Source organism: Melospiza melodia, chromosome 13, assembly GCF_035770615.1.
Source record: "Melospiza melodia melodia isolate bMelMel2 chromosome 13, bMelMel2.pri, whole genome shotgun sequence".
Lineage (NCBI taxonomy): Eukaryota > Metazoa > Chordata > Aves > Passeriformes > Passerellidae > Melospiza > Melospiza melodia.
The window spans coordinates 16,454,077-16,477,124 of NC_086206.1; the positions used below are offsets into that span (position 1 = coordinate 16,454,077).

Below are 23,048 nucleotides of genomic sequence, written 5' to 3' on the forward strand. Positions count from 1 at the left end.
GATGGAGCCTCCCACACCCTCCCCAGTGCCACAGTGCCAGGGCTGGCTCCATCCAGCGCCCGGGAATGGCAGGAGGGGGCTGGCCCCTATAATGGCACCATTTGCCTTTCTGGGCAGCTTGCCTGGCAGGAGCCAGGGCCGGGCTGCTGGAGGGGCTGTGCCATCCTTTCCTCCCCAGGAGAGGAGGGTTGGTGGCACCACGGTGCCTTCAGGTTTCAGAGCCAGGCTCCAGGGGCAAAGCTGTGAAATTACAGCAAATGCTACAGATTTTGGGGAAACAGGCAGCCAGGAAAAACACTGACTCCACGTGGGAAATGGAAGGTTTGGAGCAGACCTTGGCTCTATTTTGGGATCTGCTTTTGGGACTTGTCTGCTGGGGAGCTGACGAGCCCGGTTACTGCATCCCACGGGAGCATCCTCACCCGGTGCTCCTGCAGACACCCGCAGGGACCAATTTCCCCCAGACCTCCCTGACATCACCGGGGGTTTATTTACAAAGCCGAGCCTAAACAAACAATCCGGTTTATTGCTGTGCCTACAGGTTCGGGTTTTACTGCCCTGGCACCTGTTGTGTCGCTGTTTTCGACGAAGGAGAAATCCCGACGTGGGGTGGGGCGGACCCACCTCCCCACCGGATGTTTTTCCAGGAGGAAGGCTGAGGAGGAGGAGCAGCAGCAAGAGGGGAACACGAGCACCCACAGCCACTCAAAGGTAGCCGAGGCACTCCCCTAGAGACTCCCAGGGCTGTCCTCGTATTGCTCACCAGATTTGGATGAGAGATTTAGGGGCATCCCCTCCCACCAGCCCCTTTCTGCTTCCTCATCCTCATCCTCCTCCATCCACCGGAGGTGGGCAGGGTGGCATTTTGCTGGGAGCACCCAAGAGGTTTTGGGGAGGGGTCTGGGCACCCTGGCACCGCTTGGCAGTGGGGCTGGCACAGCTCTCTGCTCTCCCCCATTTGGCACCAGCCCGGTGCGACGTGCCCTCTCCTGCCGCAGTCTGCCCATCCCCTCGCCCCGCCGCCGCGATCTGCCGGCACATTCCCTCCCTCCCTCTCCTTGAGGAGCTTTTAGCAAGATTTTAGGGCTTTTAGAGGATTTTGGAAGTCTTACCGTTCTTTTGGAGCTTTTAGAACTTTTAGGAAATTGAAGGGGGTTTAGGGAACTTTTGGGGCTTTTAGGAACTTTTAAGAGGTTTAGAAACTCTTAGGCCTTTTAGTAATTTTTGGGGTTTAAGGAACTTCAAGCATATTCAGGAACTTTTAGGGCTTATGGGGTTTTAGGGCATTTAGGATGTTGTAGGGGTTTCGGGACATTTTAGTGCTTTAGGAGCTTTCGGGGCTTTCAGGATCTTTTAGGACTTTCAGGAACTTTAAGCATATTTAGGCGCTTTGATGGATTTAGGAGCTCTCAGGACTCTTAAGAAGTTGTAGGGCTTTCATAGGAATTCCCCAGCTGAAGCAATAAACCCTTATCAGGCCGAGTACAAGGGCAAATGTCCCTTCCAAGAGACAACACAAGGATTTCCTCCCTCTTGGTGCTCAGGCAGAGTCTTTGAAGGTCTGTCGACTCAGAGATAATCCCGACAACACCAGCAAGTGCAGGCGTTGACCTAAAAATAACTTCTGATAACATCGAATGCAGACAAAAGACTCTTTGTTCCACGAGCAGCAGCAAAAACTCCTTTCCTCGCTGCTCCGAGGGGTCTGCACCCAATTCCCCTCCCTGGGAGAGCCTGGCTTTAGCAGGGCTATTCCCGGGAGGTGGATTTATGGCGTTTCCCCAAGGAGCCGGTCGGGATGACCGCGGTGGGAGGGAGGTTTGGCTCCCCGCCGTGCTCTGGCTGCCGTGAGTGTGCGTTTGAGAGCTCGCCCAGCTCCCCGAGGCGTGGGGACAGCCCGACTTCAAAGGCAGCTCTGTTAGCCACGGTCCGGCCGCTTTAGCCACGGTCCGGCCATGTGAGCTGCTTCCCATGGGAGCCTTGTCCCGTGGCAGCCGGGGAAACTGAGGCTTGGAGCTGGGAATTCAACCAGGCAAACCGGGGATGTGCCCTGCTGCGGGATCCCAAAGCAGCCATGGCACCCGCCGTGGCACAATCCCACGGATCAAGGTCCATCGCCTTCCCTGCTGCAGAGGGAAGTTGTTTGCACCCTTCCCCCTGCAGAAAAGTCTCATTCGAGCCATTGAAAATATCTGCAAGAGCAACTATTTACCCAGGGCACTTCCCGGAGCTCTCCCCCCGCCCTGCTCCCGTCTGGGCTTTCTGCAGCCCGGCTGTTCCCGGGGCGCACACAAAGGGCCGGGTGCGGGCGCTGCAGGAGCGGCTTTACCCGCTCCAACAGCGCTGCCTGCGGCCCCGGGTGCCATCTCCACCATCCCCAGCCCCGGGTGCCCATCTCCAGCCCCGGGTGCCCATCTCCACAATCTCCGGCCCCGGGTGCCATCTCCACCATCCCCAGCCCCGGGTGCCCATCTCCAGCCCCGGGTGCCATCTCCACAATCTCCAACCCTGGGTGCCCATCTCCACATCCCCAGCCCCGGGTGCCATCTCCACATCCCCAGCCCGGGTGCCATCTCCACAATCTCCGGCCCCGGGTGCCCATCTCCAGCCCCCGGGTGCCCATCTCCACCATCTCCAGCCCCGGGTGCCCATCCCCAGCCCCGGGTGCCCATCTCCACCATCTCCAGCCCTGGGTGCCCATCTCCAGCCCCGGGTGCCCATCTCCACCATCTCCAGCCCTGGGGTGGGTGCTGAAGGCGCTGCGGTCGCGGCCAGGCTCCACACCCCACACCCCATCCCACCTACTCCAGGGGAGCGCTGTGTATCCCTGCTCTGGATCTGGGCTCCCTGCCCTGCTCCTTTCCTCCCTCGCACCGTGCTCCAGGGGAGCGGGACAGGGGTCACCGGGACACTCCGTCCCGGCTGCTTTCCCATTAATTGTTATTTTTTAATCCCGTTGGCAGCCAGGCGTGCAGCCTGCCGGCCCCGCCGCTGGACGCCCGCCAGCCCGCAGCTGAAGGGCGCCGGGACGCGGCACGCCCGGCTGTGCCGTGCCCAGCCCGGCTCCCCAGCCCCCGGTACCGGTACCGGTACCGGCCCGGGGGGGACGCAGCCCTCGGTGCTGCCGGCCCGGGCCTCGCTGGGCAGGTGCCGGGACCGAGAGCAGCGATCTCGGGTGTCAGCGCCGGCCCCGGGATCCCGCTCTGAGCCGAGCCGGGCGGGAGGCGCCGAGAGCCGCGCCGAGCTGAACCGAACCGGGCCGAGCAGAAGCGGGCAGCAGGTGCCGTGCCGGACGGCGGTGACCCCGCGGCCATCCCGGGGGTGTCGGAGGGGTCGGTGCGGGGGGAGCGGTGCCGGTACCGCCCCGCTGAGTCACCGGCCGCGGGGGGACGGGGCGGGGCGCTCCCGGGCACCGCGCGGAGCGGCCGAGGCGGGAGCTGCGCGGGGCAGCGGGGCCGGGCCGGGCCGAGCCGAGCTGAGCGGAGCCGGGCGGAGCCGGGAGGTGCGCGGGGCAGCGGGGCCGGGCCGGGCCGAGCCGAGCTGAGCGGAGCCGGGCGGAGCCGGGAGGTGCCAGGCGGTGCCGAGCCGAGGCGAGCCCAGGTATGAAAGCAGTGGAGAGGGGTTGAGTCGGGACAGGGAAGGATCGCGGAGCCCGGTGCCCCTGGGGATCCCAGAGGCCGCGCTGAGGAGCGTTTGCCGGTACCGGGAGCCGAGGGGATGCTGCGGGCGCGGGCAGAGCGGCGGGGCGGGAGTGAATGGGGTGGGCACCAGCCGGGGCTGGGGGGCTCCGTGCGGACGGTGGCACCGGGCAGAGCCCCGGCTTGCTGGGCAGGGAGCAGCCCGGATGGATGGATGGAGCGGAGGGGTCTCTATGGGGGCTGAGCGGCGCCCCGCTCCGGGTGCGGGGCGCAGCGCTGGGGGTGATGCGTGCGGCTGGGCAGGGACGCTGCTGGTGGCCGTGGTGCCAGTCAGTGATCTGCGGAACCAACCTCCAACCCTGCTCCATGGGGCTCGCACTCCGGGCTGGGCTCCTGGGCCATGGGGCCGCAAAGCCCCCGGAGCTGCCCGGGACCGGCGCTGCTGCCACGGCAGAGCTGAGCTCCACCAAGCCCGGCCGGTGTGGGGCCATTGCTTCCACTCCATGGGAACCACCAGCGCACCTCATTCCTTCCTCCCCTCCCTCCCGGCGGAGGGTGCAGCATTCCCATGGGATCGCCGGCATGTCTCGACAGGGTGATCTCCCTTCCCTAAAATGCCTTTTGGGGGGATTCCTCCTGCAACATCCCGGTTTGTTCCTGCCGGCCCTGGCATGTCTCTGCGGGATATGGGATGTAGGGTGCTCGGGGTGGTCTCTACCCACGGTCTGTGCTGCCCCTCCAGGGACACCAGCAAAGCTCAGTGAGAGCAGCTGGAGAATTGAAATGAAGTCTCCTGGAATAACCTCCTGGCACCAAGTCGGAATGGCTGCTGTGGAGGGAAGGCAGCCAAAGCTCATTTCACGGTCTGAGGGCTGCAGTAACCCCCCCGGCCCCCATCCCCACCCCCACAAGCTCCCCCACCAACAGGGAGCCAGGAGTGTTTCAGAGATGGGCAGGGGGCAAATCCTTTGAGCCCGGGACTGCAGCCACAGGGGGGTTTGCCGTGTCCCTTGCTGGGTTCACAGCTCCCACGTGAATTACCCAAGGCCTGAAAATGCTGCATTCTTGGTTGCAGTCCAGCTCTTAATCCTGCGGCCTGGGGGCTGCTATTTGCAGAGGAACAGGTTTGGAGCAACTGCGTGTTGGCTGCAGGGGGATCCCCGGGTTTGGCCGTCCCTGCACCTTGCGGTGGCACCGTGGGTGCAGGGGCAGAGCTCTGTGGCTCACAGGCAGCAGGATGGGTCAGTCCCAGCGTGCCAATGTCTGCACGGGACCAGCTGGGCTCAGCCTGCTGGCGCCTGCTTTTCAGGAGCTCCGGGACTCACCAGCTCCTTTCCCATCAGCTCACCCGACAGCTGGGCCTTGGCAGCAATCTGGGAGGCCCACAGTCTGTCACCTGGCTCCTTGGGTGCTGCAGGCTTTGCCCTCACTGGGCTCCAGCACCTGGCTTTCCATGCCAAATACCTGGGACCCTGATTTGGGGTGGTGCTGAGCTACTCTGCACTGCTCTGCACCTTCCTCGTCTGGCACCTGCAGCACAGGCAGGCCATGAGGAGCTCGCTCATGGGAAGACCCGGGAGTGCACAGGGTGTTTTGGAGCCATTTGAAACCCAAGGGAGTGCACAGGGTGTTTTGGAGCCATTTGAAACCCAAGGGAGTGCACAGGGTGTTTTGGAGCCATTTGAAACCCAAGGGAGTGCACAGGGTGTTTTGGAGCCATTTGAAACCCAAGGGAGTGCACAGGGTGTTTTGGGAGCTGTTTGAAACCCAAGGGAGTGCACAGGGTGTTTTGGGAGCTGTTTGAAACCCAAGGGAGTGATTTGGAAGGGGGATGTGCAAGAGGGGAAATGGGGCTGCTCTCAAAGAAGACTGTGTGGTGGGAGTGTGTGGCAGGGACAACTGTCTGTAGCCCTGTGGCCAGAGATGTCCTTGCTCTGTGTTGTAGCCATGTCACGTCAGCCCCAGCCCAGTGTAGGTGTACCTGGTCCCTTGCAGAGTGTCTGTGGCTGCTGCTGAAGCCACAAGGCTTCGTGTTGCCCTGGCACTGCAGGAAGTGCTGGGTTAGTTCACTGTGGTACTTCTGTTTGTGGTGTTTTTTAGGAAATGGAAATTTTTAAAAATGTTTTGAATGTCAAGACCCAGCTCTAGGCAAACGCTCCGTCCCAGGAGCCCCAGGCACTGGCAGGCTGTGCCAGCCTCCCCTTGGTGCTCCCCACCTTTGTGGGGAGGGATGCCAGCCTTTGTGGGGAGGGATGGCTGCCAGGGGCTGGCAAAGAGCAGATATGGCAGGGAGCTGTGCTGTTCCCGTGGGAATCGCCATCGGATCTGGTTTCATCCTGCTGGCAAGGCTCATCCTGAAGGTGCTGGGTGCTCTGTGCAGCGCCATGGCCCGGGAAAAGCTGAAGCACCCCATGGCACAGCTTGGCAGTGCCAGGCTGCTGGCACAGTGCAGCTGCCCCTCCACTCCCTGGGCATTAGCCAAGGCGGCTGGTGCTGGGAATGACATGCCAATGCCATGAATAACGTGAGGCTGGCCCTGGGCATGCACCACTGGCCAAGGACAAGGGCACTTTGTGCAGCTCTCAGACACTGACACTGGGGCATCCCTTTGCAGGGGGACCCCCGTGGGGTCCTCACATCCTTGGACATCCAGGACACATTGTTATGGTCCCTGTGATGAGGGACTGGTTGTGCAAAGCTGTTTTGCATCTCCAGGAGCCCGTCCTGGCTTGCCACAATTTCCTCATCATGCTGCTGAGTGCCTGTCTGAGTAACCACTGTGGTGACGAGCTTCAGACTCACTCACACCTCGAGGAACAGAGCGTCACTTTCCCAACAGAGCTGGAAGGAAAACAGATAAAAGCTCCTGGATCTCCCGGCATCCTGTGTTTGTTTGAGTCACCAGAGCTGGGAGTAACATCTCCCCTTCTCCTTGGGAAAAACGTCATGTCCAAAAGCCACGTGCCACCTCCAAAAGCTTAAATGCCTGCTGCCAAGTCACCCAGAAGGCAGTAAGGTGGTAGTAAACACATTTTGTTTGTGGGGTTTTAAGACTTTTTCCCCCTGCCCTCCATTCACCTGAGGTGTAGAGACCTCAGTATAATGCTTTGGCCTTTTCTTCCCAAGGCCAATATGTTAATGGTGATGGGAGGATAAGAACTGGTGCCCAGGCATAAGCCTCCCTCTCTGCTGATAAGGGAGCCTGCTCCAAGCTGTGCAGCCCTGGCTCAGTGTCTGCCACCTCTTTGTACGTGATCTGGTTGATTTTGAGGCCAAGCCAGGAATTTTTCCCCTCTGCCATCCGGGCATGGGAAGATGACGAGGCGGATTCAGAACTGACGAGAACCCAGCACATCCTGCTCCCTTTGCTGTGCCTGCTGCCAGTGTGGATGGAGGGCCTGGTTTCTCACAGTGAAACCATTTTCAGGGGATTTTCTCTCGCTATTGTTCAGCTCAGGAAGCAGCAATCAGGCTCGGGCCAGCAGGAGCACACAGGGCTGGGAGGGGAAATACCGGCTCCCCCACCCTGCTTCCCACAGGGATTTCTGGTCCCAGCTGAGTAACACTGAAAGGGGCTGATCCTCTCCTCCAACCTTCCCAATTAAACCTTAAGGATGTCAGCACAGTGGGCTGGGCTGAGGCCTCATTAGGATTCCTCATTCCCCATTCAGAGGTGATGCTTTATTACCCAGCCAGCTCTGTGCTGCCTCAACACGGTTGAAGCTTCATTGCTTTTAAGTGCTCCAGGTGTTTTCCATCACCCACAGCGTTTTGCCACCCCAGGTCTGTGTTTTTGGGTATAAAGGTGAGATTCCTCAGCGTGTGACCAGGCACTGGGGTGCCAGCCCCATCCAAATCCATTTACTCCTGCCAAGTCGTGCCTGTGCCAAACCCTCCCAGATCACACTGGGACACCTCGTTAGTGTCACTTAGCTACAGCCACAGCAGCAGGTTAATTAACAACCCAAAGCCCCCGTCTGCTGATGACAAATTGCCACAAGAAACAGGGGGAAAGGATGTGTAGTGGCTGTACACCCGTGCAGGATCTGTGCTGGCTAGAGAAACTTCCAGAAAAGCCTGTGCTGGTGGGAGAAATCTGCTAAAGAGTTATTGAGCATCTGATGACCCTGGAGCATCTGGGAGAGCTGTGAGCCTTTGCAGGTGATGCTGGTTGGTGCAAACAAAACAGTTTTGACAGCTTGGTAGGTTTTGGGGGGATATTTGAGAGCAGTGCAGCGGGGTGCAGCAGTGGCCCAGGGCGCTGGCTTCACTTTGGGCATTGACAAGAGTGTGCTGGGCCAGCTGCTCTGGCAGCCCCACCAATGCTGTCCCACCCTGGGGGCTTCTGCAGGGTGTGTGCCATGGCTGAAGTGACAGCAGGGTGAGGAGGAGGAGGTGACACTGGGTGCATCCCAGCAGAGCTGGGGGTGCAGTTTGTGGCCTGGGGCAGGCAGAAAGTGCAACAAAAAAGGCTGAAAGTGTGAAGGCAGTGGCTGGGTGAGTGCAGGGGTGTGGAAGCACTTGAGGGTGCTCAGTGCTGGCCTGGGTGGGGGTCACAGAAGCCCTTCCTCATGCAAAGACAAAGAAAAGGGTGGTGGAGCAGAGTGGCAGATGAAGGGATGGGCAAAGGGGCTGTGCAGGATGTGCCCAGCTGGTTGTGAGCAGCAGATTTGGGCAGCCATGGCTGCTGTGCTGGCAGTGCCAGGATGTGCTTGGGAGAGCCTTTTTCTGCAGGCTGCAATGATGGAGTGGTTTGCAACGTGCACAGCTCCTCAGCTAATCTGCAGGAGCTGAAAACATCCAAGAAAATAATTTCAGGGCTGGTGAATTAGGAAACCACAGTTTCCTTCTGTTCCTATCACTTCTGATAACAAGTCAGTGTGTTCACTGAGATGTGGGGCTGAGAGCAGAAGAGGGGAGGGACCCCTCCTGTGTGTGCTCTTGGGTTGGAGTGCTGGGGCACCCTCTCCATGCTGAGAGCTCAGGGGCTCCCAGCCTCTGCCACCCTTCCAGCCCACAGCCAGCTTGGATGCCCAGTGCTCCTGGCTCCTTCTGGAGGCAGAGGCAACAGGGACCTGCCTGTGACACTGGCTGTGTCCCACCTCATCCCTGCCCTCATGGCATGGGGGTTACTCAAATACTCATGTGGCCCCTTTCCTTTGTACCCTTTCAGGCTCTGCTGTCTCCTTGAAGGCCAGGCCAAGGTAGAGCTGCCCAAGATGAAGGTCCTCTTCCTGCTCCTTCTCTCCCTCCTCCAAGGTACACTGTCCTGCTTTGGGATGCTGAGCTGGGTTTGGGCTGCTGGGAGTAACTGGCAGCCCCAAAACATTGGCTGTGGGGCACCATGAGATGTGTGCAACCAAGGCTTCCAGAGAAGTAAAACATCTCATAGGATGATTTGCTCTGGTGGGAATCTTGGGCAGAATGTGTCCTTTCCAGGGAGAGGAGGTGGCCTCCACCCATCCACCCATCCACCCATCCACCCATCCATCCATCCATCCATCCATCCATCCATCCATCCATCCATCCATCCATCCATCCATCCATCCATCCATCCATCCATCCATCCATCCATCCATCCCTCCTGGGAATGGACAGCTCTGTTGCTGTGGGTGGTGGCACATGGGAGAGGGTGTCCCTGAAGGACAGGAGGTCCTGCTGCCCAAAGGGCCCTGGCAGCCCCTGGCAGTGTGGCAGTGACACTGGGGACAGGCTGGTGTCGCTCAGCCTGCAGGAGTGACAGGGTTGGCATGCCTGGCGTGGGAGCCTGGCGTGCCACGTGTGACAGCTGCTGCAGGCTGGGGTGCTCGCAGGGCTGGCTGTCCCACAGCTGATCTGCTGTCCCTGTGTGCCTGCGTGCAGGGCTGGCAGCCTGTGGCCTCAGGGAGGAGGATTTTCGCTTCTGTGGGGACCGGAACCAGACCCAGGAGAGCTCTGCCATCTTCCAGCACGGCCCTGCCGCCATCTCCATCGAGAACACGGCCCAGGCTCTGATCATTAAAAAGCCCTTTTTGCCAAGCAGGAGAAACTCCTACTACGAGTACAGGCTGCCCGCCACCTTGGGCAGGTACCGCTTCTGCATCTTCTGGTTTGAGTCCAACAGGAGCCTGCAGCTGGTCTATGGGAAGCAGAGCATCCCCCTGGGTGGGGGCACAGCCAGCAGCATCCCCTGGGGACAGGAGAGTCAGAAGACTGAAAGAACCAGAGCCAACATCTTCAATGTGTCCTATATCATAAAGGGTGGGAAGAACACCTCCCTGGATGCTAAAGATGAATACTTCTTCAATGGTAAATGCAATTTAATGTTATTTGAAGGAAATTCAAGGGTTGTTTTATCCCCAGCCTGTTCCCTTGTCGTCATCAGAGCACTGGCTGTCTCCCAGTGTGTGGTTTAGAAAGGTGGTATGAAGATAGCTGAAGGGTGATTGAAGGGCATGTAGGTTTTCTTGAACAGCCCAAAGACAGGCCTGGTACCCAGCATCCCTAAAGGTGGAGATTTTCAAAATGCTGCCTCAAATCCCACAAAACTGAAGTCTTTGAGTGGTTTCTCAGGGTCCAGTCTTCACCATGAGGTGCCCATGGCCTCAGTGGGAGCTGAGTTGTGGGAGGCAGGAAAGCCCTGTGGGTTGGGGTCGCTATCAGCTTTCCTGGCTCAGGATCACCTTGAAGCCCTCTGCTTTCTGCTCCCGCCAGGGCTCTGCCAGTCAGTCTGGGGCACCAGGAAGCCAATTGTGCCCGTGCATCTCATGGCATTTCCTTTCCCCAGCCTCTGCATTGAGCATGCCCGTGTGGGAGCAGGACGTGCAGCAGCAGCTCAGTGCCCTGGACAGCCTCATTGCCCAGCCCCTGGCAGCAGCCCCGGGGCACAGGGAGCAGCAGAGGCTCCGGCGGTGAGTCCAGCTCAGCCCATCCCTGCCCATGCATCCCCGCTGCCCCCAGCTCACTGTGCCCCTTCCCCAGCAGCACACTCGGGGAGCTGGAGAGGATGCTGGCCAAGGTGGAGCTGGAAGGGCAGAAGCAGACCTTTGGGGAGGCCACTGTGCACGCCGCCGTGCTGAGGGTGCAGCCCAGCCGGGCTCCCCAGCCCCTCACCTACGCTCCCCAGAGAGAGGTGGGTCCTGCCAAGCCTGCCGCGCTGCTCTTGGCCCATCGTGCTCCCTCTACACCTCTTTCCTGATGAGTCTGTCTTTGCAGGAGAGTGGAGAGGTCCAGGGATTCACAGTGGACCTGCCAAGCAGCCTGTTCATGGTGGTGAAGGACAGGGAGGAGGTGGCGGAGCACAGGGTGCTCGTCATGGACATCAACAGGCAGACCATGTTCCAGGTAATGCCCGTGTGGATGGCAGGCTGGGTGTCCCGTGGGCTGCAGGGGTGCCACCAGACCAGGGTGCTGCTGCTCACTGGGAGAAAGTGATGATGACTTCAAAGATGAGCTAAAAGCTTGATGGGTAAAGTCACAGGACCTTCTTCTTGGGCACCCTTGGCTGCTCTCCCTTCCCACCCTGCCACTGCCTCCCCTTCTCCCACAGGATGAGAACAGCAGCCACGTGCTGGGTGACAAGGTGGTCAGCATCTCCCTGGTGGACACGGTGGTGGCCAACCTCTCCGAGCCAGTGGTGCTCACCTTCTTCCACGACCAGCTCCCGGTAGGTGGGAACAGCCTCAGAGAACCTGATCCCACCAGGAATGAGGGGCAGGGAGGGCTCAGCCCCTGCCAGCCTAGGGTGGGCTCACAATCCAGCAGGTCCATGTCCATGGGCTGCCTGTGCAGGATCTGCTGTGTCTCCTGGGGCTGATCACAATCATGGCTTGTCTGTGTGCACTGGTAGTGGCACTGGTGGTGGCACTGCCCTCCCTTCTCCAGGAGATGCCTCATGGCAGATGTGTCACATCCAGCACTGTCACCAGGGCTGGGGCACGCTGTGTCAGCAGGCCTTTGGCTCATCATGGCTCTGCCAGGTGCCTGCTCAAAGCTGAACCCTTTGTTGGGAAAAGAGGATCTGGAAGGAGGCATCTGCTCCATCAGCTGGTAACAGAGTGGAGCCTGGAGCCCACTCCCACACAGGGGCAGTCTGGTTTGTCCAAGTGGTTGTTTGTCTCCTGAGACCATCTTGTCTCCTGGCCCGTGCTGTCCCCTATCAGTAGCGCTGGGCAGGCAGCAAACCCCCAGCTGCCTCCTGAGCAGGGCCTGTGGTTTTGTCCTTGCAGAGGAACGTGACCCCACGGTGCGTGTTCTGGCAGGAGGACGCCTCTGGTGAGTGCCCCTGCCCTCGGCATGAAGTCAGGCCCTTTCCGAGGTGCCACAGCCCCACCAGCAGGGTGAGGGTTGCTCTGCACCTCCCTTCCTCCTCCATCTCCATCAGTCGTTCCCACCGGGTGATGTCAGGGTTTTCCCTCCAGAGCTAACCTAAGAGCTTTCCCCTTCCCTAGGGATGGGTTCCTGTACTGAGGGGGCTGTTTGAGTATGTGTGCTTGGCCCGGGACAAGCTGGGACCCCCACTCTTGTTCTCCCTCTTTCCATGGACACCTGGCCCTTGAGATCCTTCAGACCATGGCAGATGTTGCTGCTGCTCACCAGTTTTCTCCCTTTCTCTGGCACAGGCAGTTCTGGGAGCTGGGACAGCTCTGGGTGCACCACAGTGACAGGGAGCAGCCAGACGCAGTGCAGGTGCAACCACCTCACCTACTTTGCTGTGCTCATGGTGGGTAGCACCTTCCCTCAGGTCCCTCACTTCATTCCCAGGGGTGCTCTTCCTCACCATCTCTCATTCCTCCTCCTCCTCCTCCTCCTCAGGTTTCCTCTCCAGACATCACCTCAGTGCACAGGAATTACCTGAGTATCATAAGCTACGTTGGCTGCCTGATCTCAGCTTTGGCTTCCATTTGCACCATTTTCTTCCTCTACTTCAGGTACAGTCTGATGGTTTCACCCCACACTCCCTGTCTGTGTCCTGTCCCTGGCCATGAGCCCCTGGGTGGGCACAAGCTCTCCAGGCAGTTGGTGGCCTGGATAGAAGCATCATGAAGGAGCCTTGTTTGAGGAAAGCAGAGTTCTCCTGTCCAGGGTCCACCCTCTCTGTCAGGTCTCCCTGCAGGGTGCTCAGAAACACCAGCTCTTTTCAAAGATTTTGGAAAATCTTCTTGATTTTTATGGATGCAGCAAGCAGAAGTCTGCAAAGATCTTTTCAAGGGCCTGGAGGAGAACATGAGTGTCTTCTCCTGAGTCATGTCACTGATCCTAAGTGGATGATTCAGACCTGAAATCTTAGAATCATGAAAATATAGAATGGTTTGGGTTGGAAGGGACTGAAAGATCATTCATTTCCAACCCCCTGCCCTGGGCAGGGACACCTTCCACTACACCAAATTGCTCAGAACTCCATCCAACCTGGCCTTGAACAATTCCAGGAATGGGGCAGCCACAACTTCTCTTGGCAACCTGTGCCAGGGCCTCACCACCCTCAGAATTTCTTCTGAATATCTAAACAAAACCTGCCCTCAGATTGAAGCCATTCTCCCTTGTGCTGTCACACCATGCCCTTGTTCAAAGTCCCTTTCCAGCTCTCTTTAGGCACTGGAAGGTGTTTTAAGGTGTGGAGCCTTCTCCAGGCTGCACAACCCAAGCTCAAGTCTGTCTCCGCAGGAAAATGCTTCATCCCTCTGAGCATCTTCAGTGCAGGGTCAGCTGCAGGGCTGGATTTGGGATGGGGGGTCTCTAATGGGGTTGGTGTCTCATTTCCTGGCACTACCAAAGGGTCTCCTTGCTCTTCTGCTGGGGCAAGGTGCCCCATGAGGGCTGTGGGGTGCTGTGGACACCACTGGTGCTGGCCAGGCAGAGTGGTGAGCTCTGCTCCCTTGGTTCTGCAGGAGCAAACAACGGGACCAGATCACGAGCATGCACATCCACATGAACCTGCTGGCTGCCATCTTCCTCCTGGACATCACCTTCCTGCTCTCCGAGCACCTGGCTGCCAGCAGCAGCGAGGCCATCTGCACAGCCGGGGGGCTGTTCCTGCACTTCTCTCTGCTGAGCTGCCTCACCTGGATGGGCATCGAGGGCTACAACCTCTACAGGCTTGTGATCGAAGTCTTCAACGCCTACCACGACCATTTCCTGCTCAAGCTCTGCCTGGTTGGCTGGGGTGAGCATGGGGGGCACCCACTTGGGTGGCTTTTTCCCACTGGGTGTGATGCCTGGATGGGGATGGAGACCCAGCTGTGGGGAGCAGCTGTTTGTCAGGAGCCTTGGTGGAGGAGGAGGCTGGAAGGCTGAGAGCAGGAGCTGGTGCTAAAGCAAGGGTGGGTCATCCTGGGGGATCACCAGCAATGGAGCCCTGTGAGAGCCACCACTTGGGATCTTTAAATAGTAACAGGATCCTTTCTTTCTGAAAGAAACCTCCAGGACTGGATGCAGGAAGTGCCCATGCTTCTCTGCCACGCTCTGGGCTGGCAGGAAGATCTTGTGATCTTTATGGCCTAAAGCTCCACATCCCTGGGAGGCCCCAGCTGGGCCAGCACAGTGCCACTCCCTCCCAGGCTGGGGCTCATTCCACGTGTCCCTGCCGTGTGTTCCATCCCTGGTTTCCCTTTGGGAGGATGTTGGCTTGTGCTCTGTGCAGAAAGGGCCAGCAAGTCCTTCCAGAAGGTCCAAAGGCCCTGCAGGGAGTAGGGCAGCCTGCTCACTCTGCTCTTCCCACCCAGGGCTCCCCATCTTCTGTGTGGTGACAATCCTCCTGGCCAGCTGGACCAACTACGGCCCCGTCTCCATTCCCATCTACGAATCCATTGATGGCAGAACCGTCAATGCAACCATGTGAGTCATGGCACATGGGTCTTCTGGCCAAACCTTCACCATGGCCTGGGGCTGTTCTGGGGTTTTGTGCCAGGGGGATCCACCACACTTCTGTGCTTGTCCCAGCCCCTCCTCGTGACCCTGTGGATGGGCACAGAGTAACCCCCTGCCCTTTCTCCTTCTCCAGCTGCTGGATCACGAGCCCCCTGGTCCACAACTCTGTGAACCTGGGTTTCTTCAGCCTGGTGTTCCTCTTTAACTCGGTCATGCTGGGGGCCATGGTGCGCGAGATCCTCCGGCAGAACAAGAAGGGTCACAAGCTCAAGCACGTCCTGGCCCTCCTTGGGCTGAGCATCCTGCTGGGCATCCCCTGGGCACTCATCTTCTTCTCCTTCACCTCTGGTGTGTTCTGCCTTGTCTCCCTCTACATCTTCACCATCATCAACTCCCTCCAAGGTGAGCCTGTGGCTCTGGGCTCCTCTGAGAGCAGCAGGATGTTCACGGGGTGCTGGTGGGGTGGTGATGGTGTGCAGGAGGAGCTCTGGCAGCCTGGGTGGCTCACTCTCACTGTGGAGGCGTCAGCCACGCTTCCTTGTGACTGTGTTCACAGGGGTCTGAGGATGAGGGAAGAGACGAGGATCTGACTCCATGTTTCAGAAGGCTGATTTATTATTTTATGAGATATATTAAAACTATACTAAAAGAATAGAAGAAAGGATTTCATCAGAAGGCTAGCTAAGAATAGAAAAAGAAAGAATGATAACAAGGGCTTGTGTCTCAGACAGAGAGTCTGAGCCAGCTCACTGTGAGTGGCCATTAATTAGAAACAACTCTATGAGACCAATCACAGATCCACCTGTTGTATTCCACAGCAGCAGATAACCACTGTTTACATTTTGTTCCTGAGGCCTCTCAGCTTCTCAGGAGGAAAAAATCCTAAGGAAAGGATTTTCCATAAAAGATGTCTGTGACACTTCCTCTCGCCTCTGCCAGGTTTCCTCATCTTCCTCTGGTACTGGACCATGGTGCTGCAGGCAAGGAAGGGCCCTGACTGCCAGAGCAGCTCTGACAGTGCCAAGCTCCAGCCCAGCAGCAGCTGAGCCCCGTGGTGCCCGTGCTGTGCCAGAGCTGCCCATGCCAAGCATGGCCACAAGAAGGACCACACCATCTGCTTTGCTACTGCACCTGCCCTGTAGTGCCACAGGGAGCCCAGGGACCCACAGTGGGGCCAGCCACCCCCCCTCTGCTGGCCCCCTCCCCAATTTCCTCATCCTGGCAGGCTTGGCATCCTTGGGGCAGGAGGGAGGGAGGGATGCTTACTTGGGCAGTGGGGGCTGTAAAAAGTGGAAGGGGCAGGACAGGGTCCCCAGTGCCTTTGGATGTCCCCTCCCATGTCCTGAGGCCAGGACGGATGGGTGGGAAAGGCCCAGTTTTCAACCCTTGCTGATGGTCACCATGAGGGTCCTTCCCCAGAGAAGACAGAACGATTCTGCCCCTGCCACACTCTCAGGCAGCTGAAATAATCTATTTTTTTTTACTTTAATGTTTAATGTCTATTTGTGGTTGATGTAGGAGCTCAGTGAGCATGCCTGCACACCACATCTGTGCCCATTAAAGTGGTTTTTCTCTGAGTGTGGCTCTCTGGGGTCTCTGCTTGGTGTGTTGGTGGGCTCTCTGATGGAATCCATCTCTCATCTGCGTTATCCCACTTCTGGGGCAGGACCCAGCACTTCACCCTGGAGGATCCTGCTGAGGATGGTGGGACTGATAATGGTGCTCCTGGCAGAGCTCTGGCTGCCTTTGGGGTTGGGGTTATGGAGGGAGGTTCCACGGCTTGGGAATCTCCAGGGACTGTCACTCCCCAGCAGAAAGGGAGGACAGGGATCCAAGAAGGGAGACCTCAAAGGATGGGAATCATGCCTCAGTGGCTGTGGGGCCAGGCAGGATCCGGCTGTCCTGGCTGTGCCCCTTGCAAACACAGCACCACATTTCCCATCCCACCACCCCCCTTCCAGCTGCCTGCGGATCATCCCCACTCACCCAGCTGGGGCAGGAAGGGGATGCTTCATCCTGGAGGCTTATGGTGATGGCCAGATGAGGATGAGGATGCTCCAGCACACGCTGGGCTGGTTAGGGCCATCAGGAGTGTGGGGAGAAAGGAAAGCAGAAAGCCCTGAGCTGTCAGGGGCAGGAGCTGCGGCTCGGGTGGTTGGTGTCATTGCTGTGAGCTGGGACAGGAGGTCACTTGCCAGCCCACAGGAAGGCGGGAGGGGCTCTCAAAAAGGAAATGAGGAGCAGCTCTTGCCTCAGAAGCAGCCACAAGCCTGGGGGAGCCTGGGGAGGTGCAGAGCTGCTGGGACAAGGGGAGCAGAGCGTGGTGGGATGGCTGGGGACAGCCAGGAGACCCCACAAAGTGGCATGAACCTGCTCCTGGGCACTGTCCTGCTGCTCCTGCTGCTGCCTGGTGAGTGGCATCCTTGGCACTGGGGGTGCATGGGCTTTGTGGGAAGGTTTCCCATGGGAAGGTGCTCACCAAAAGACCAAGTGGGGATTTCATCCTGAAACGTGGACGGGCCAGAGAGGAGCATCCCCACTGGGATGTGCAGAGGTGAGCAGAGTTGGGGGCTTTGTTGCTGGGGGCTTTTTTAAAACCCAGGATGAACAGTCCAGGGTCTCCTTTGTGAGCCCCTCAGGCAGGCTGGGCACGGTGGTTTTGCCTTCACCAGCTCTGATTGATGTCCAGGTGTTTTTTAAGCCCATGTAACTGCAGGACTGTTCCTCTAAAACCCGGGATCTGCAGTTCAGGGTCTCCTTTGTGAGCCCCCCTGGCAGGCTGGGCACGGTGGTTTTGCCCTCACCAGCTCTGATTGCTGTTTTTGAAGCTCACGTAACTGCAGGATTGTTCCTTTACAACCTGGCAGCTGCCAGACCCTCCTGCCTTCTCCTCCCCTTTCCCTCTGGACAGAGGGAGGGCTGACCCTAGGTTTTGGTGTTTCCCCCCTTTCTCCATCCAGATGTTGCCGAGGGACAGGACAGCTGTTCCGGTGAGTGTCCCCTCCATTCCCCCCTTGCTCCCAGTGCCCATCCCGTGCTGTGGTGCCCGGCGGTCACTGCTGCCCCTGCCCAGGGCTGCCCCGGGGTGATGAGCACGGGGAGTGCTGCCGAGCGGTGCTGGAGCAGCAGAGCCCGGGCAGCAGCAGCCCGGTGTTCCACCTGTCCCAGCGCTGCCCGGAGCTGTGGCACTCCCGGAGCCGCGCCTGCGTCTGCCTGAGGGAGCGCTGGCTCAGGTAGGGCAGGGCTGCCCTGGATGGGGTCTGGGGGCTCAGTCCCCGTGTCCCCGTGTCCCACAGCCCCCCTTGTCCCACAGGCTGCTGCAGTCGGGGTTGTACAGTCAGCTGGCTGGGCTCCAGACTCTGCTCCTCAATGTCAGCAGGGCTGTCACCCGCGATGTGCTCATCGCCTTCTCCCCCACCGAGGTGAGCTGTGTCCCTGCCTCTCCATTGCTTGGAAGGCCCCACACCTTCCAAGCACCCCTCAGCCCCTGCCCCAGGGTGTGGTTTGCCCTGCTGTGCTCTTCCTCCTCCCTGTGCGGTTGCATCATGGGCCCACAGCAACTTCAACATCCCTTGGCAAGGAGTCAGTCAAGTGGTGCTTGGGAGGAAAGACCCCTCCTCACGGAGCCATCCCAGCAGGCCAGGTGGGCAGGGGGAGTGTGAGGTAGGAAAGGAGCAGGGACAGGTGTGACCTTGTGCCTCCTGCCCACCCAGAGGCTCTCCCAGGCTCTGGACGTCCCAGGGACCATGTGTGGGTGGAGAATCTGCTGGCTCCCACTCCCAGCTCTGCCCCCACAGATGCTGGGTGCTGGCAATGAGGCTTTTCCCTTCTGCCCTCAGGGCTCCTGCTGATTTTACTGAGCAAACCCACCTGGGCAGGGCTGATTTTGTGCCTGGAGCAAGATTGGTGTGCTCTGAAAGGAGATGTGATCTGGCAGCAACAACCTCTCACTGTTCTCTGCTGCAGGGCCCCAGCAGGCTGAACAGCACGGAGAAAGGGAAGGCAGGTAAAATCCACCTCCCCAGGGGGATATTCCGGTCCCTGAGCAGCCAAACAGTGCGAGTGGTGGTGACAGTCCTCAATATCCAGCAGCTTGGCATGTTCAAGGTACAGCTGGCACTGCCTGCATCCTTCCCGCTGCCCCCAGCCCCTGCCACCAAGCGGCTCAGCCCTGGCAGGGTTTCCCCTCCACAGGAAATCAACCAGACAGGGCAGGTGCTGGACAACACCGTGGTGGGCATCACGGTGGGGGAGAGCAGCATCTCGGGGCTGCAGGAGCGCGTGCAGCTCACCTTCCCCCACGGGGAGCTGCCCCAGGTGAGTCAGCGCTGCAGGGCTGCCCTGCCCTCCCCTCCAGTGCTCTCCCCATCCCGGGGCTGATGCTGCTCTCCCTAGGGGCTGATGCTGCTCTCCCCCTGTTCAGGGGCTGGTGCTGCTCTCCCCATCCCGGGGCTGATGCTGCTCTCCCCCTTTCAGGGGCTGCTGCTGCTCTCCCCCTGTTCAGGGGCTGCTGCTGCTCTCCCCCTTTCAGGGGCTGATGCTGCTCTCCCCATGCAGGGGCTGATGCTGCTCTCCCCCTGTTCAGGGACTGATGCTGCTCCCCCATTTCAGGGGCTGATGCTGCTCTCCCCCTGTTCAGGGGCTGATGCTGCTCTCCCCCTGTTCAGGGGCTGATGCTGCTCTCCCCATTTCAGGGGCTGATGCTGCTCTCCCCCTTTCAGGGGCTGATGCTGCTCTCCCCCTTTCAGGGGCTGCTGCTGCTCTCCCCCTGTTCAGGGGCTGCTGCTGCTCTCTCCGGGGTAGGAGCTGCTGCTGCTCTCCCCCGGGGTAGGAGCTGATGCCGCTCTCTCCCTTGCAGGGTGTCAGCCCCCGATGCGTGTTCTGGGATGCCAGCAAAGGTGCGGCTGCTCGGGGCAGGTGCGGGGCGGGGCACGGGCGCTGTCCCAGCGCTCACAGCCGCTCCTCTTGCAGGGCAGGCAGGAGGCTGGCGCAGCAGTGGATGTGACACACAGCCCGGGGACAAGGGGACAGTCTGCTCCTGTGACCATCTCACCTTCTTCACCCTGCTCCTGGTGACGATCCCGCTTCCTGCAGCTCCTGCTTGTGCCCTGGCAGCGCTGCCCGAACACTTCTCTGGCCCCTTGGGTGTCATGAGTAGCCACACAGGGACAATTAGAGCTGTGCTCAGGCAAGGCAAGGTCCCAAACCCGAGCCCAGCCCCAGCTCAGGAGGGCAGCATCAACTCAGCTGGGCAGGGCAGGCTGGAAAAGGCCCCACCTTGGTGCAGGCTCTGGCAGAACAAGGCTTGAGGTCCCAGATGCTGGTGGAGACCCCCAGGAGGGTGCTCACGGTGGTCACTTCACCCACAGAGCATCTCCTCTGAGCCACCACTGCCCTGTTTCCCCTGAAGATCTGTGGGCTGGTATGGGGTCTCTGCAGCAGCCCCATGGCTCTGGTACCTGCAGTCAGGTTTCCTAGGCTGGTGCAGGGCCTGTCTAACCCAACATGTGCATGTTTGGCAGAGCCCAGCTCTGGATGGCTCCACAGCAAGAGCTCTGATGGCTGTTGCCACCGCTGGCTGTGGAGTAGCCATGGCCTTCTCCATCTTCACCATGGCCTTCTGCATCTTTATCAGGTGGGATGAGCCAGCAGCTCCACGGGGGCTTGCCAGGCTGGGAGAGATGTGAGGCAGTGCCAGTGCCTCTCCTGGGCCTGCTGTGCCACAGCCCAGGGCCCTGCTCACCTGTGACCCTTCCCGTCCCTGTGGGGACACAGGTGCAGGTTCAGGCTGGAGGACACCGTCCGCACCAACCTGGGGCTGCACCTCAACCTCGTGGGCAGCCTGCTCCTCCTCAACCTGGCCTTCCTGCTCAGCACTGGGCTCGCTGGCAGGGTCCCCCCAAGCACCTGCAGGGCCCTGGGGGGGCTCACCCACTACTGCCTGCTCTGCTGCTTCACCTGGACGGCGCTGGAGGGCTGCCAGCTCTACCTCCTCTTTGTCAAGGTCCTGGGCACCTACATCCACCACTACCTGGCAAAGCTGTGCCTGCTGGGCTGGGGTGAGCAGCCTGGGGGAGAGGGGCAGAGGGAGGTTTGGATTGGGTACTGGGGAAAATGTCTTCACTGAAAGGGTGGTCAGGTACTGGAACAGGGTGTCCTGGCAGTGGTGAAGTTACCAGCCCTGGAAGTGTTCAAAGGTGTGTGGATGTGGCACTTGGAGACGTGGTTTAGTGGTGAATGTGGCTGAGTTAATGGCTGGACTTGGTGATCTTAGAGGTCTTTTCCACCCTGAACAATTCTGTGATTGTGTCTCTCCTCTTCCAGGCTTCCCTGCTCTCGTGGTGGGAGTGGCAGGAGCTCTTGGCAGCTATGGAAAATACCACATCCAGACCGTGGACCACCAGACCATAGCCCACCTGTGCGTGTGCCACTGCCCACAGGGCTCAGGGGGCCCTTTGGCACAGGGAGGGGCAGCTCAGTCCTGCCAGGAGGGCAGCAGTCAGGGGTTGCACCCATCTGCTTTGGCTTCGAGCCATGCTTCTGCTTCTGCTTCCTTAATTGTGATTGCCACACACCAGCCAGCCCCAGCTCTCATGCTGAGCCTCCTGAGTCATGCCTGCAGCCCTCCAGGTCATGGAGGGATGGCCAAGGTCCACCTGGGGCTTGTCCAGGCTCCCTGCCAGCTGAGCAACACGAGGGCAGTGTTTACCCACCACTGTCCCCCTGCTCCACCCTGGCCTTGGAAAATCCCCCCAGGGGAAGGCTCCCATGGGTGCTGCTGAGGCTTGCAGGGATGCTGGAGGCTCCAGGGTTGTCTCTTTTCAGGTGCTGGATCACTTCCAAACATCTTCTGGTCCACTACATCACCAACTGTGGCTACTTTGGCCTCATCTTCCTCTTCAACATGGCTGTGTTCGGGGTGGTGACCCACAAGAGCTGCAGCTTGCAGGGCACTGGGGCAGTGCAGGGACACAGCAAGCCCTGGAAGGTGGCTCTGGTGGCAGCAGGGCTGTTCTGCCTGCTGGGAGCCACTTGGGCCCTGGCGTTCCTCACCTATGGCATCTCCTCTGCAGCTGTGCTCCACCTCTTCACCGTCCTCAACTCCCTCCAAGGTCAGCACTCACTCTGGGCTGGGTTCCAGGGGTTGGGTGGGGAAGGTGGAGGAGGCAGGAGCCAGCCTGGCTGCGGGGTGAACAGGGATCCCAAGGCACCAGTGTCTTCCCAGCACTGTCATAGCCCTCCTTTTGTCAGGGCAGGTCCCAACCACCAGCATGGAGCTGCTCTTGGCTCCCAATTACACCCTCTCCACCCGTGGTGGTTTTCCTCCAAGGACATTCCTTAGCAGGGGACTAGGGGCATTATCCACTCCCAGCCAAATGGTTCATGTGAAGGAGGGGCTGAGCTGAGGGAATCCTCTGGAAGTGGAAGGAAAGTGTCATTAGCATCCTGGCAAGATTGTCTCCTGCTGCTGCTGAGTGTTTGTCTTCCTTTCCCTGCAGGAATCTTCATATTCATCTGGTTGGTTGTCCTCTACTACCCAAAGACAAAGGAGAGCACTGGTTCTCTCTCCTACATCATCAGACACGACAAAACCACCACAGGCTCCCAGGACTAGCCCCTGGCTGGAGCAGCTCCTGGCTGGACCTCTCTCCCTGCCTGCACCCGCACCCACTGAGAGCCCTCCTGGCAGGGGCAGCTTCCTCCAGAGGGAGAGATCAGCTATCAATGCCTCAGTTTATCTAGTTTATCTTCAGTGGGCATGGTCCACCTCAGCAGGGCTCTTTGCTTTGTCCCTTCCATTCCTGCTGGGCTGCCCTGGGCAAGGAGCTCCACAGATGGTGCTTCTGCAAAGTCCCTCCAGGCTGCAGCTCCATGGTCTCGAGGTGGCCCTGATCTCATTCCCCAGGGACAAGGAGGAAGCCCCCAAAGCACCTGCTTTCAGCCAGGATGGAGCCATCACCCTCTTTGCTAGAGGTGGCTCTTGGTGCTGAACCAGCCCAGCAGGGAGTTTGCTGCCACTGGAGGGAAAGGATTGATGTGCTGCAGCCCACATGTGGGGGGTTTGCCTCTGGGAATCAGCAAAAAGAAGAGGAAATCCATGAGCTTCTTTGCAAAACATCTCCTTGCTCTCTGGCAGAGATCTGCTGTGTGTCCTTCCTGCCAAACAGCCTCTGGGGCCAGCAGCAATTCCCTCATGGACATGGTGCTCTAGCCAAAATGCACATACAGCTGCCTTGCAGGGCAACTTCTGTCTTCTGATCTGTGTTTCGGTATTAAATCTCTGCCAGCTGGCTGAGCACTGTGAATTTAGTCTTTAATACCTTCATTATTATTTGTTATTTGCTTTATATTAGAGATGTATCAATGGGAAAAGTCTTGCTGGCCATTTGCCATGAATGAAATGAGAAATGTTAAGAATGAAGGGAGAAGAAATCACTATGGATGGGTGCACACACCCACACCCATACCCACACACACGTGTGCATGCACGAAGCAGCCCTTTCTCTGCTAATGCTGCCTTTGTGTGGCACAGAACTATGCAAGGACCAGCTTTGGTGTCTAGAG

General features: G+C 59.0%; 2 protein-coding genes across 5 annotated transcripts; both read left to right on the forward strand.

Moving 5' to 3' along the window:
* The first annotated feature begins 3,200 nt into the window (after positions 1–3,200).
* Positions 3,201–16,060, forward strand: LOC134424339 (adhesion G-protein coupled receptor G1-like). Of its 4 annotated transcripts, none has more exons than XM_063168040.1 (14): positions 3,201–3,280; positions 8,812–8,897; positions 9,501–9,926; positions 10,405–10,528; positions 10,599–10,749; positions 10,833–10,961; positions 11,167–11,283; positions 11,846–11,891; positions 12,239–12,339; positions 12,432–12,547; positions 13,505–13,779; positions 14,339–14,450; positions 14,617–14,885; positions 15,423–16,060. In XM_063168040.1, the coding sequence occupies exons 2-14, from the start codon at positions 8,858–8,860 to the stop codon at positions 15,527–15,529; spliced, it is 2,013 nt and encodes a 670-aa protein (XP_063024110.1). In that variant the 5' UTR covers positions 3,201–3,280; positions 8,812–8,857; the 3' UTR covers positions 15,530–16,060. The 4 variants fall into 4 exon arrangements, with proteins under 4 accessions (XP_063024110.1, XP_063024109.1, XP_063024112.1 ...); XM_063168039.1 differs by lacking the exon at positions 3,201–3,280 and adding an exon at positions 3,532–3,600; XM_063168042.1 differs by lacking the exon at positions 3,201–3,280 and adding an exon at positions 3,532–3,600 and having other exon boundaries at positions 10,602–10,749.
* Positions 16,061–16,797: 737 nt separating this feature from the next.
* LOC134424066 (adhesion G protein-coupled receptor G3-like) lies at positions 16,798–22,777 on the forward strand. The gene is made up of 13 exons (XM_063167570.1): positions 16,798–16,893; positions 17,444–17,473; positions 17,557–17,716; positions 17,797–17,905; positions 18,450–18,590; positions 18,678–18,800; positions 19,342–19,381; positions 19,455–19,555; positions 20,006–20,118; positions 20,259–20,542; positions 20,808–20,901; positions 21,309–21,595; positions 21,983–22,777. Exons 1-13 carry the CDS (start codon positions 16,812–16,814, stop codon positions 22,096–22,098), a joined length of 1,680 nt encoding a protein of 559 aa, XP_063023640.1. The 5' UTR covers positions 16,798–16,811; the 3' UTR covers positions 22,099–22,777.
* The last annotated feature ends 271 nt before the right edge of the window (positions 22,778–23,048 follow it).

What these genes read in the sequence shown, in the direction of transcription:
- LOC134424339 (XM_063168038.1), top strand. Translation starts at nt 8,756, where the DNA reads ATGGCATGGGGGTTACTCAAATACTCATGTGGCCCCTTTCCTTTGTAC. An exon ending in CCTTCTCTCCCTCCTCCAAG is followed by an intron (nt 8,898 to 9,500) that starts GTACACTGTCCT and finishes GCCTGCGTGCAG; the next exon opens with GGCTGGCAGCCTGTGGCCTC. An exon ending in AGAACCGTCAATGCAACCAT is followed by an intron (nt 14,451 to 14,616) that starts GTGAGTCATGGC and finishes CTCCTTCTCCAG; the next exon opens with CTGCTGGATCACGAGCCCCC.
- LOC134424066 (XM_063167570.1), top strand. Translation starts at nt 16,812, where the DNA reads ATGGCTGGGGACAGCCAGGAGACCCCACAAAGTGGCATGAACCTGCTC. An exon ending in CTGAGGGAGCGCTGGCTCAG is followed by an intron (nt 17,717 to 17,796) that starts GTAGGGCAGGGC and finishes CTTGTCCCACAG; the next exon opens with GCTGCTGCAGTCGGGGTTGT. An exon ending in AGCAGCTTGGCATGTTCAAG is followed by an intron (nt 18,591 to 18,677) that starts GTACAGCTGGCA and finishes TCCCCTCCACAG; the next exon opens with GAAATCAACCAGACAGGGCA.